Source organism: Dipteris shenzhenensis, chromosome 1 (assembly GCF_047967505.1).
Source record: "Dipteris shenzhenensis isolate YYH24624 ecotype China chromosome 1, Dip_SZ_1.0, whole genome shotgun sequence".
Classification (NCBI taxonomy): domain Eukaryota; kingdom Viridiplantae; phylum Streptophyta; class Polypodiopsida; order Gleicheniales; family Dipteridaceae; genus Dipteris; species Dipteris shenzhenensis.
Window position 1 is genome coordinate 66,409,583 of NC_141596.1, and position 14,138 is coordinate 66,423,720.

At 45.5% G+C, this 14,138-nt stretch overlaps 1 protein-coding gene across 3 annotated transcripts in view; it reads left to right on the top strand.

The window, feature by feature from the left end:
* The window catches only part of LOC147906243 (endonuclease/exonuclease/phosphatase family protein), a 105,331-nt gene that overhangs the window by 46,402 nt on the left and 44,791 nt on the right, over positions 1–14,138 (top strand). Inside the window, exons 6-7 of one of the 3 annotated variants that reach the window (XM_087377374.1) lie at positions 9,466–9,635; positions 9,860–9,950. The exons of 1 other annotated variant lie outside the window; for it this stretch is intronic. In XM_087377374.1, coding sequence (XP_087233500.1) covers positions 9,466–9,635; positions 9,860–9,950 — 261 coding nt within the window. The remainder of the gene's footprint in view (positions 1–9,465; positions 9,636–9,859; positions 9,951–14,138) is intronic. One more of the 3 variants, XM_087377383.1, reaches the window with a different exon arrangement.

A 14,138-nucleotide genomic window follows, 5' to 3' on the forward strand; every position in this document is an offset into this window, starting at 1 on the left:
AAAGCAGTACTTTTTGACTTTTCTGATAGTCAAATATGGTCAAACCTGCTGTTTGACAGTCCCGGACTGTCAAAAAACAGTAACTGTAAATCTCTGATTTTTGATGAAAATCCCTGATTTTAGACCTCCATATGCTTCATAAACTTCCCCCCCAACTGAATTTGCAGTTTGGAAGTAAGGTGGCTCAAAAGCCCTTTGAATGCATGAAGAAAATCAGGGATGTGACCTCCAATTTGAGAGATTGACCTTTGACCAAACACTGTAAGTCAAATTTGCACTTTCAAAGCATAATAGTGCTCCACAAGATAGCCTGATGCATGTAGAGTGCTCCCACTTGACAAATTGCCGGTCAGGCTACAAAAGCCCCAAATTTGAGTAAAGTCAAACTTGGTTAAAATCGACCAAATCTGTACCAAATGTGATTGTACTTGCAGCAACAAGCTAAAGCATTTGTCACAAGCATAATAGCATCAAAAGCCCCTTGAATTGGCAGCACATTCCGTGCATTGACACAGTAAATGGCATCAACTGCTACTGCTTACACAAGGCGTTTGACTGCAAATCCATTGAGTTGCATCCAACAAAGCATACACTGCAAGTATCAAGTACAGATCTGTCCAATGCATACTCTCAGTGCCACCGCTGTGTACAATCACTGGCCAAGTGATAAGACCTGTCTCAACACTGTTTGCGGCATAATGCCTCAGTGCGAGTGTAAGCCCTGCCCCAAGTAGAACACCTTGGCTCAAATGCCAGTGGCGAAAAAACAATGTTTTCCCGTGAAAACAGATAAACAGTAAAGAAATGTGCCTCGATCAGTGGTACCCTGACTGTTGGCTGTACGTGAAAGTCAAGTACAGCAGTGCTGTACCAGATTTCGAGAGAGAAGGGGGGGAACTGGAGCTCGACCGCGCCCAGCTGGAGCAGCCGCGCCTTGCAGCTCTTGCCTGCGACCTTTCAGCCCTGGCCTGCGCCGTTGCGCCTTGCAGCCACGCCTTGCAGTCTTTGCCTGCGACCTTTCAGCCCTGGCCTGCGCCGTTGCAGCCGCGCCTTGCAGCCACGCCTTGCAACCTTTGCCTCGTGCCTTGCAGCCGTGGCCTGCGCCTTGCAGCCCTGGCCTGCGCCGTGCAGCCGCGCCCTGCGCCGTTGCAGCCGCCGTTGCAGCCGCGTTGCCTGCGCCCTTGCAGCCGCGCCCTGCGCGCTTGCAGCCGCCGTTCGCGCGTTGCCTGCGCCCTTCGCGATCCGTCCGTACGGTTGTACGGACGTCGTACGGCCGTACGGATCGGTCCGTACGGAAGGGGTAGGATAGGGAGAGGAGGGAGTGGAAGTGGAGGGAGAGAGAGAGCCCGTTGGCTCTGATACCAGTTGATAGATTGTGAGGGAGAGAGTGAGGGAGTAGGGAGACTCACTGCACACACACACTAGTGGGGATAATCACAATGAGTGAGTGGTACCTCCCCAAGTACACACATATATATTATGGATAAGGTAGTAACCCTTAAGTACATCTAAGTACAAATGTGTACTTAGTGTACTTAAGTGTCCTACACTAAAGTACAACATAAAGTACTATTTACATAGGGTGGCCAGTGCCTTTACCCCAACAGCTCCCTCATTCCTATGATAACCAATAGTTACATTGTTCACCTGGGGTCTTCGAGACAAGGCATCTGCCACTTTGTTCTGAGCTCCCGGAGTATGGACAATCTGAAAATGATACATTGACAGCATGTTTGCCCATGTCATGTGCTTCTCGGAGAGCTTAGTCTGAGTCAAGAAATATCTCATACTTTGGTTATTTGTCTTAACTGTAAAGTTTGCACCCAAAAGATAATGCTTCTATGTATGGATGGCATGAATCACATCCAACAACTCTTTCTCGTAGATTCCCAAATATCTCTCGGCATCCCGGAGTCTCCTGCTCTTGTAGGCCGCTACATGACCATTCTTGTGCAATGCAGCCCCAACACTTTCCCCACAGGCATCACAATCCACATCACGAACTATCAAAATTCGCTCTATGGTCAGCTTCTCTTTGAGTGTAGTAAATGCTTTCTTCTGTGGAGTACCCATTTGAAAGCTGCATTTTTCTTGGTTAGGTCGTGAAGTGGAGCAATTATATCCACAAAATGCCTGATAAATCTTCTGTAGTAAGAACATAGGCCTAGGAAACTATAGACTTCATGCACAACGTTCAGCTCTGGCCATTATGGAATGGCTTGGATCTTTGCCGGATTCATCCATACCCCATCTTTGGATATTATATGGATCTCTTCTAGAAAGAATTCACTCTTCTTGTTGTTTGCATAGAGCTGATGATTTCGTAGCTCTTGGAAAACCATAGCAAGATGTTCCTTATGCTCTTCTTCGGACTTAGAGAAGACAATGATGTCATCGAAGAAGGTACCTGTGAATTGTTTGTAGCAGGGGCATTTGTCAACCCAAAAGGCATCACCAAATACTCATACATCTCGAAAGTAGTGCGAAATGCTGTTTTGTGCACATCCTGTGGCTCTATCCTCACTTGGTGATAGCTACTCTTTAAGTCTATCCTGCTGAAAACTGACGCTGCATTAAGTTGGTCTAGCACATCATCGATGCGGGGAATTGGAAATCTGTTCTTGATGCTCATTTTGTTCAGTGCGCGATAGTAAACACACATACAAAATGAATAATCTTTCTTTTGCACTTGGGCCATGATTTCTCCTCGTTGCACTACTCTGTATGGGGGCCTATTAGGTGGCTCACTGCCTGGAATAAGCTCTATGCCATGATCTTTAAGTCTCTCAGGGGTAATTCCCCTGACAAAGCATTAAAAAAACAATCTTTAAAGTTTACAAGAAACTGAAATTTATATTTATCTGCTCATTCATTTTAGGATGCATTTCAACATCCCTTTCTTTTATAAAAACCATATACGTTGAAATTGTAGACTTTATTTCTTTTCCAACTGAAACATTAGATACACTCGTGATGCTCTCCCCTCTATTCCTGGCAACCACATGCTGTGTTTTACCCTATGTGCAAACTCAAGCACTCTCTCAGGAAGGGTTAGCTTGACTGCCTTGCGATGGAATCAAGGCAAACCCAAAACTACGTCATGATGTTTTAATGGGGAGATGAAGATGGAGCTTCCCTATAAAGGGAGTAACTGCCATAGGGTTCCCATAGAACATCTGGTCAACATTTAGAGCCCTACCCAACTCCGTCTTTATCCCCAGCCTCAGGGCTAAATCCTCTAAGATGAAGTTATGTGTGGCTCCTGGATCAAACAATATTAGCGCTTGCTAATCTCTTATCTTGCCCCAAGAAAGCAATAGGGCTAAATCCTCTGAGATGAAGTTATCTGTATCTCCGGGATCAAACAATATTAGCGCCTGCTGGTCTCTTATCTTGCTCCAATAAAGCAACAACTCTCTTTCCTCTAGATTTGTCACTGTGTCCAAAATGTCTGGAATTCCTCATGCCATCGGCTTTTGCTATCCTGGTGGCTTTCTTTGATCCCTAGGACCCAAAGGTTTCTCGGGGCACTAGGCAGCCACATGCCCTTCCTTCCCACACTTGAAACATTTCCCCTCTTTGCGAAAAATGGCTATCTGCTCAGGGGAAAACTGGCTTTTGGTGCTTGGTTTCCCCTTGGCTTTTGAGGCTGAAATTCCCTCTTCTGAGCCTTGGGAAACTCCTTTTTCTCAAATTGAGGTGTGGTTGGCTTTTCCTTGTCTGCTGTCCCGGCAAAAAGAGAAGGTACTGTGGTGGGATCCTGCATGTACATTAAGCTCGCCACCACAGTGGTTGCGTGCCTGATATCTAGTATGTCCTTATGTTGCTCGGTATTAACCACAGCCTGTATTTTTGGAGTGAGACCAGACATGTACTTTCTTACCTGGGTCTTCTTTGAGACCTTTTTGAAGGGAGTGATCTGCAATCATGCATCCCAAAATTTCTGGTTGTAGGCCTCTACTGTATCTCCTGCATCCATGTGCAAACTGTCCCAGGCAACAAGGACATGGTCTCTGAACTGCTTGTGCATAAAATTTTTGGAGAAGGCTTTCTTGAAGCTCTTCCACTTCTTTGGAGCTGTACCAGCCGTAGTCTGTGCGCTCCACCATGCACTAGCCGTTGCTATTAGTGTAAACTAACCATGCGCAGCTTAGAGGACTCGGATAAATTCTCCATGCCAAAAGCTGCATCAAATTGCCTAATGAACTGGCTTTTTCTGTCTGGCCATACTGGCCATTAAATGTAGCAAACCTGTCAAACTTCCCGACTTCTTTGAACTACTTGGTCTTTGCTTGCTTGCATGACTTCTTCTTCGTCTTATCCTTAGGCTTTGATGATCCAAAAGAAGAAGACGATGATGAGGATGAAGAGGTAGAGCTGGAAGGACTTGGAGAACTATGATGATGCTTAGTCTTTTTCTTCTTGGAAGGCGTACTCCCTTCTTGACTACCTGCTTTCGTCTTTTTGCTGTCCTCTTTTCGAGGTTTCTTCCTCTTCCTGGAAACATCATCTACAGGAGGAATGGGGATTGTGTCCATGGATCTCTTTTTGGTTGTCACCTTCTGGGTTGCCCCAAAAGAAACTCTCTGCTGCTCTTCCTCTGCATGAGGATTTACGAGCCTGCGAAACAATGGATCCCTTCTGGCTCCCATGAGCTGTGATTGAGGGGCATTATTAAAGTCACCACAAATGAAGGCATGTTGTCGCCATGGATAAGTATGCATGGCAGCCCAGATCAAAGCTCTATCATGAGAAGACTGAGGGGCATAAACTGATGCAAATTCAAAAATTTCCCCTTGGACAAGGCATTGAACAATAATCCATCTACCATGGCGATCATTGAGAGCCACAACAGGTTGAAGGTCGTGCTTTACCAAAAAAGCCACACCAGAAAAGGACTGCTCTCCAGCATAGAAGATATCATAACCAGCAAAATGGCCTATTTGACCAGAATACATATGCTGATTATGCTCTTGCAAAGCAACTATATCGTATGAAGGGCTGAACCGAAGTCCGTGTAGATAACTGTAGGGGTCGGGGGGGCTGTACGGATTGTACGGGTAACGGAATTTCGTACAGCTGACGTGAGCTGTACGGATGGCAATGAAGGCTGCAAGGTGGAAGATGGTGGTTGTACGGGCAAAACGAGGGAGGGAACAGAGGGGGACGGAGGGTTGATCAGGGCTGCAGGGGCTCCAGAGCTCTCCATCGTCCTCACACACCTCTGACACCACCCCTATACCACACACACACACATACACACACATGCACGCACAACACTAGGGCCTAGGACAACTTGTCGGCGGGTTGGACCCCCCTCCCCCCCCAGATTTTTATTACTTGAAAGAGTTGAATCCAGCTACATCATCGCACATGCTGCTCTCTACAACTCTTACGTGCATCAATCACATGGAGCTTTCAGGGTCATTTCTTTTCGCAACATGCCACATGTCAAAATAACTAGCTAAATACCCTGGTGCCTGGCACGGGGTGTGGGTAAACAGGCAAACGGCGACTTCGTTAGGCTCAAGACTGCTGACGGAAGGAGGGACCCATGAAGGAGCTACTCCCATAAGAGACAAATTGACGATGATAAGGATTATCCTCAGGCGACGATATCATTGCGGTGACATTGGGTTGTGCATGCAGCTTCTTCTCACAACAAGATGAAGAGGAAGCCATGCAGCTTTAGCTACATGTCACAAAGGGCAAAACTCAAGGGTCTTCGTAGCCCTCGGTCACACGGACCCTGTTGGCTACCCATTGGGCTCCATAGCACTTGGGCAATTAACCCCTGTTAGAACTCGCAACCATTAATTAAAGCGCACATAGCAATGGCACCCATTAATCGTTAGCGGTTTTGCATGCAAATAAATTCTAGACTAGTCCTAGTCTGTGTGGGCGTCCCCACCAAGCAAACATGTGCACATAACATAAAACAATTTCTTTGGTCAACCGAGGTCAACCCTCTTGATCATAATTAAGGGGCTTGACCAATAGTCGAAGCGCCTTAATTATGGCCAAATCTCTCGAGTAGTTCATATTTGGACAGCAAATGCCGATGACAATCCTGACAACCCAGATGATGACGGTGAAGCTCGAGTAGTTCATATCGGTCAATGTAATGGCCATGCTATCATTACGTTCAACTCACGAGACATACGTATAAAAGTTCTGCGACAATCTCACAAGCTGAAAGGGGGAAGATATGGATATCCGAGGAACTCACCAAGGCTCAACTGAAGGATAAGGCAAAGGAATTAGCAAAGGTTCGGGCTGCCAGGAAGGATGGTAAATGGGCAGTCTACCGGGACGGGATAGCACTCATTAGAGAGTTTAAATCTAAACCAAAAGACTCTTAGTCTTAAACTGATGTAAGGCCGACTATATATATGTGTGTATGTTTTATCTAGGCTATAATATAGGTACTCTCTAAATAAATGGAGCTGCTTTTGCACTCCTTGGGAGCTGCCGTGCGCCCTCCCTAAGCTGATGTACTAGATGGCTTTCATGTTGTCCCATAGACCTCTTGGTCTCCCGTGGACGTTAATAGACTTTCTTTCTTTCTTTCTTTCTTTCTCCAACCGAAGTTCGCACATCTTGGTTAACCGAGGTTAACCCTCTTGGTGTAAGCCAAGTTTCGTTGACCGAAGTTGACACTCTCTGACCGAAATCAACATTGTGGTTCTTTGGTTAACCGTAGTTAACCATCTTGGCCTAAGCCAAATCTTCCTAACTAGGGTTAGGCTTACTTAACCGGGGTTAAGTATCTTTGACCGAAGTCAATACTTTGACCAATCAAAAGATAACTTTTTAAACATAATTAAATAAATGAAAGACTCATCAATTATGATCAAATAAATGGTCAACTGGAACTTTGACTTTGGAGTATTTACAACTTGGTGAAAGTTGAACCCTTCTCTCTATAAATCATCTCATGCACTTGTATAGGCAGCACGTTTTCACCTCCTTTCCTGTGTCAGAAAGGAACACTTGAGGCTATTGGCATGCAGTAGAGAAAAACTGGGCTTCTTGTTCTATTGTGGAGTTTTTTTGGTCTGATTGGAGCATCTATTGAGGAGTTTGAAATTGATCTTCAAAGAGTTCTGGAGTTGGTCATTTCCACCATTGACTTTCACCGGCTGATGAAACTCATTATAGTTGTACATAATGGAACAATTTTTGAAGGATCCCCTGCATGATTTTTGTTCCCACTGGTGAGTATTGATGATCCTTGATTACATTTGCATCGGGAGCATATAACTTTCAATAGATCTACTTTGGTATTGGAAAACTCAATCTGGAAGTATGAAGACACATGTGCCGATGAGTGGGTTGACAACGTGCATGATGTAAGCAGGTACCTTATGAGCCCAAATGATGCCATTCTGAACTTGTACCGGATCTTTTCAGTTTGAAACATTGTCTTTGAAATCTTCTTCTCTGTTCGTCCCTTGTCGTAGATGATTCCCAACAGAAATATTTTTGTTTCATCCTTTTCCTTTTTGGATAGCACTGGAGCTACACATTTGTAGTTGATGATGTGCATGATGTAAGCAGGTACTTTATTAGGCGAAATGATGTCATCCTGAATTTGTACCTGGAACATTGTCTTTTTCTCTGCTGGTCCCTTATCGTAGCTGATTCCCAGCAGAAATCTTTTTGTTTCATCCTTTTCCTTTTGTGATAGTACTAGAGCTACAAATTTGTTGTTGCTTGGTTATCTTTTGCAGAGGGGTTCATCTGTTCGCTTCTGTAGTTCATCTTGAGGCGCCTCTTCTTAGGTTGTAGACTTCTTGCTAGGTGGAGATGTACTAGAAAACTACTCAAATTTGCGAAAGAATCATTTGTTTGCTACTGTAACTTATCTGGAGGTGCCTCTTCTTAGGTTGTAGACTTCTTGCTAGGTGGAGATATACTAGAAAACTACTTAGGGTTTGGTAGTTGGTCAAATTAAGTACTCTAGGGCACAGTGCTGAAGCTCCTTTGCCCCTGAACCGCTGAGATCAAAAGATTTGTTGGTAAAAATGATGATGATGACTGTCTCATACCCACCACTACATATATTGTGGTGGGTTCCAAGGATGCTACAATCAGAGCAGTGACATTTTGGTTTCTACCTTCAGAATCAAATACAAAACCTCCTACTAGTGTATCATTTACCCTGAAGAAGATAGTTGAAGAGAGAAGAAAATGTAAAAAAAAAAAGAGGGCACGGGGGAGGGGGGGCAGGGCATGATAGAAGGCAAGAATAAGGGAAGAGGGGAGTGCCGGGCTGGTCCTTGGCAGCCAAGATGCCGTTCAAGGTTCTCCCTCTGGGCTCTGCAAACAGAGGGGGAAAAGGGGGAGACGAGCCTGCTAGAAATGTTTTGGGGGGGGGGGGGGGGGGGGAGAAGAAGCACTTGCCCTGAGGGGCCAAGGGGATGTGGGGGGGTGGAAACCCTTAGGGCATCATGAACCGTGAGAAAATAGAGCGGGTAGAGGTAGGTGAAGACAGGGCCCTGAGGGGCCAAGGGGATGTGGGGGGGTGGAAACCCTTAGGGCATCATGAACCATGAGAAAATAGAGCGGGTAGAGGTAGGTGAAGACAGGGCCTCAATGCACATGTAGTACACATAGGCCTCAAGGGAGCTATAGGGGATCAAAGCCCCATGCTTGGAGTCAGGGGAAGGTGGAGGGGGGTGCACAGATACAATGGGAAAAAGGGAAAGAAAACCCTTGCGAGCCAGCCAAATGGGCTCATGGGAGAGGGTAGGAAATAGGAGATGAGGAAGGTAGGGGGCGGATCTGTGGCAGAGGGCAAGGCAGAGTAGGGACGGTGGCAGCATGGGCTGAGATCCAGGGGGTGGGCTCGCTAGGAGAAGCAGGGCCAAGCAGTGCCACCTTTTGTTTCTCCAGTAGCCATGCTTAAATTTTGTTGTAAAGAACTATAATTGTCCTATAGTAGACTGGTCTGAGGCACTAATGCTCGTAGGTGCATTCTGTTCACAGGTCTTTTTCCTCCACCTGAAGATCAAAATATTGCCAATAGCTACCAAGTTGCAGCTCCCTTCAAACTAATAATAAACCCATCCTATCATTTAGAAGAAGCTGACTAGATCAGATGCTTTGCTGAGAGATTATTCAATGATCTGGGGGCCAGACATTTGTAGTTAGTGATCTATCTGCATAGGAACTTTCAGGGTCTGCCAATAGTTGGGTGTTTGGGATTGTGGCATAATAGCGCAATACAAGGTTTTTAGTACAAGACGAACAAATAACTCATCTAGAGGGTTGTGTATGGACTGCTTAAGTAGTGTGCCATTTGATTAGCACGTCCCCCTGTATAATCATTTAATACATTATGTAATGTCTTGACAAAAATTAACCTAGCATTTGTGGGGGTGCATACTCAAAATTTTGGTTATTAATAAGTTTTGCACCAAGTGCCTGAGCTGCCCCCTGCATCCCATGTGAAAGCACCAGCATGAAGCTATATACTATGCCGTGGCAAGGAGGACCTAATTGGCCACCAAGGCCTTGCCTGCTGGGGACAGTTTGGCTGAGCTCCAATAGAGAAGCTTGCGCCGCGCACTCTCTAAAACTGGGGCAATCTGCTTCTCTGCTGAAATGTCCATACCCACCTGGCAACCAAGGTATCTCGCTACCTTGTAATTTTCATTTATATATTATTATTGCTATGATGTTATCAAAAGAACTGTGTGGCGTATACCAAATTCCAAGCTAATAATCGTTTACTAGTCTCATTCTTTTGCTACAAGAAAAATATTTAGCAAAAGTGTAGGCATATTTGTTTACAAACTTTTCTGCCTTGCCTCTTTCTCTACAACCCTAAGGTTGCTCTTTCCTTTTGTGCAAGGGCAATGCAGGTGTCGAAAATGGTTAAGGTCTATGTTGAATACGGAGGGCGGTCCATTTACTGACATCTTCAGAGCTTTTCATCGTGAAAGGTATATCAAGGCAGACTGCCATGGCTTTTTAAACATTAACAAAATCTTTGAGTGCTGATGAAACTCTGAGTCTTTACCCTAGAGTATTTGCAAAATCCATTCGTTGAAAATGCTGTAAATCTCATATACGTAAATGTTCCCCATGGACAAGAGATTGTTAACAGGGCTGAGCTTTTTTTTCTTGAGCTGTCTCTCCTACTCCCTACTCCCAACGCCCCCTCCTCCACTTGCTGATCCTACCCGCCTCTCTCCTCACCCTTATCTGTCTGCTCTCTCTTAACCCTCCTCTTATCCCATGGTCCTCAGCTGCGTGCTTACCTCTCCTTATCTGGCCTCTCGGCCCACCTGCCTCTCAGTCATGCTTCCGTTTGCCTCTCCCTCAGCTCGCCTCTATTTGCCTTCATCTGCCTCCCCCTCATCTCACCTCCTCTCATCCGTCCCCCTCATGCTCCTCTTTGGATCCCGCTTACAACATTTTCTCCCCCATTCTCATATTGGGCTTTGCCTCCCGTCGAACCCGCTCTCATTTCTCATCTCTCAGGGTCCCCTCCCCCCGCCTTCCCCTCGCTCCTCTATCTCTTTGTCTTGAATCCCAACCCATCCCAGCTTGCAGCCTAGGGTTGTGCACTGATTCATCCTACCACCTCCTGCACCTCACCCCCTTGCTTCTTGTTAGCCCCTTTTCCCTTCTTCTATCTTTGAGCTAGTGGAGTAGTGTGAATGCTTTAAAGTGCTGATTGAGGTTTGGAAGCTGAATACTCTCTCCACTAGAGGAGTCCATGTGGATGCAAGTGGGGCCAAATGATGAGACGTTTGTGTCAAATCAGAGGCCTAGTTCAATAAGGGTACATCTTAGCACACGAGGGACCCTACGGGCCAGTTTGCTTGGAACCGTTCCAAGGCTCCATCCCTAAAAAAGATTCAAGACCTTGGCTAGAATTTCTAGGTTGTCCTAGAGGATGCTCCATCGTCCCCTTGGGAATAAGTCATATCCACCGAACAAGAAAGAGTTTGAGGCATAGTTCTACATCAAACATCTTTTGAAAGGCTAATGTGAGGAAAATTGAAAAGATGATCCATGATTGTTGAAGGCAGAGTGTTGAACAAAGGTATGAGAGTTTCTCTCTCGGGCACCTTTTGTCTTGGAAGGCCTTGCAAGGCCTCAAGGATCTCTTAATCTAGGACTTACATCACTCTAGGACTTATAGATTCATTAGGTGGGCACCATGGAATGGCAGACGAGCTAGACCCTTGGGGCTTGGAGCATGATGGCATGAATAGCTTGGAGCATTGATTATAGAGCTTTTTGTACCTATAGGGATCTAGTAGGAGGATGTTGAGATTGGGGCTGTCATTTGGACGAGTGGTGGAAAGAGTTGCACCAAATCCTACATCCCATGTGGTTGCCAACTAGATTTACCACAAGGGTGATGAAAGCACTAAGTTGTAGAATTGTAGTCATTGATGACTGGAAACTAGTGGCTAGCTGGATTCAACATATCGACTACCACGCCAGCCATAGGATAGGACCCGTCGGCTCCCACCCGTGTTCAGATACACTTTGACCATGCCCTGGATGCAGTGTATATGACCAACTTGTCCCATAAGCTACGGACTCCCCTTGGAGATGATGCAGAGCTCACCCATGCCTTAGACACTTTGGTATCAGCGGTCTAGATTGCCGCCGCTAGGTCTTTCCCCATGACTTGCTCTACAACATGTTCCCCAACTGGGAAGATGCCCAGAATCCATGGTTTGACGACCCATGAGATCTCACCTCACACGGGAGCAGACTTTGGGACATTTGGTGAGATCATAGGCACAATGGATCTCCCAATGCCTGACATGACCTAAGAGGCAGGCATTCCTATCACATAGGATGGATGAGGTGATTTGATCCTTTTGAGGAGGTGATCCCACCTTTGCCTGGGGACTTCTATCTGAATGGAAGCCACCTATTCCCAGCATAGACCTAGATGTGTGGCACACCTATGCAACATCTATCTATCATGTCTCGATTTAGACTCACCTGTCTGCCAGACCCACCACATGCATTTTGTTCACCGCCCAAAATGTACAGCTGCATTATGCCGTTTCCACAACTGGAGAGCCCAGGACTACGAGGGGCTACAGACTGAGCACTTCGCACTTGGACAGGAGTTTTGGCCCCGATCCTAGCATAGATGTTCAATCACGTTGTATGCCGGCTTCTCCCCTGATTGGAGTACTGCCATCATTGTGTCGATACACAAATCAAGGGATCCCATGGATATTGGAAACTATCGCACTCTCATGATTGGTCATATATTGTGCAAAGATTTATGGGTCAAAACTAGGGAGAGAGATTGTCTCCTACACAGTGATACACGGGCAATGTGCATTGGGACATGTTGGGTTCCGGAGATAGTGTAACTGGCCTTTGACTGACAAAGGGAAGTAGATGTTACTTTACTTGCTCACAACATCAAAATATGGCCATCATATTCCATTGCCATTACCATATACAATATTGAAAGTATACAATTCCACAGCATATCATTGCCGAATCACAGAAACAAGGGAGGCTAAAATGAATGTTGAGAAAACCCTCAGAAAAGTCCTAGAATGAAGTCGCCCAGGCCAGAAAGTATGCCAGCAACAAGAGACACTAGTAGGAGAAGATCTGTCGCTGATAAATCAGCAGGAATGCATTCAGCCAGCAATAGGAAGGTCCACAAATCCGCACGCCTACCAGAAGAGACTGTTTTGTAGGGATGAAGACCCAGAACAGCAAGATAGGATAGGATAAGTTTCTAGGATCTTCCAGGTGCTTCTAGATGAGACACAGGTGCCACAAGTCAGCCAAACACACACTTTTTTTTTTTGGTAAAATCCAGTGCAGTGTATTTATAATGTCATAACTTTACAAGAGGGAAAGTCTCCAAGATGGAGAGTATTCCACAGATCAGAAGCATAAAAGGAAAAGCTCAATGCAAGATGCATGTATATCACCCTCATGGCAGGCATCATATAAAGATTGCCGCAATGAGGCTCTAAAAGATTCATATGACTTTTGAAACTGACGGCCCAAATATGCCAAATTATGTTCTTCCCAGATTGTCCAAAGAGCCCAATATCTCACCCATGAGAAAAAGAGTGAGTATTGAGATAAAGACGTCCTAAATCTGCCAAATAACCAAAAAAGTTTCCCAAATATGTGACTCGGGAAACGGAGGCGAAGATGATCTGAAATTTTCCCCAGGAGGTTCCGAGTAGACTGACAATGCCAAAGTAGATGAGGGACAGTCTCTGAAGGAGCGTGACACCGTAGGCAAGTGGGTGAAGCAATGTGACGTTTAGCAAGTGTGATTCCCACTGACAGTGTGCCAGTCAAGCATCTCCAAAGAAAAAGTCTTTGTTTCAAAGGCATTTTACACCTCCATATTAGTCGGAGATTCTTCCGCCACCATGAAAGGGGCCGCCTGATATGCCACAGAGTATTAGCATATTGATGAATCCAAGGTGCAGGCTGAAGAAGCTTGTAGACTTTGATGGAGGTCAAAACAGACAGAGGAATAGGACGAGAGCATGTAGCAGTGGGGTACAATTGCCAATCCATAAGCTTGTCTGTGTCAGACACAGGGGGAATAGGTAGAAAAGGATGCAAGAGATCAGCAATTTTCTTCCATATCAACCTGTGGTGCATTCCCAATGCATAAGTGGCAGTGGCCTGAGGAAAAGATAAAATATGGCCATGATCATCTACCATGTCATTGATGTATCTGAATTCCAATTTCATGAGATTATATGCCCTAACCGGTTCCTGTAAAGCAAGTGGAGTGTCAAAGATGGCACTCCAATGAATACTTTCTTTCCGCATTGAGTTTGTCCCTGAATGATTATCAGGAGTCCATTTGACTTTAGAAAGCACTTGTTTCCAGTCCAGTAGTATCAGAGCAGTAGAGAAAGGGCATCTAGGAATCTTCCCTACAAATCTCCCAATGACAACCTCCCAATGATCAGTAGTCCAATGGCCATAAGCATTTGTCCTCATGTTGACACACATGGATGCTATCATACAAGTCCATGGCTGTTTTTGACGGAAAAAGGTATTGAGCATAGTCGCCTTCCTTGCAAGTACATGATATCTGATATTTAGAACATTAAGTCCTCCATGCATCTTAGGGGAGCACACCATTTCCATCTTCA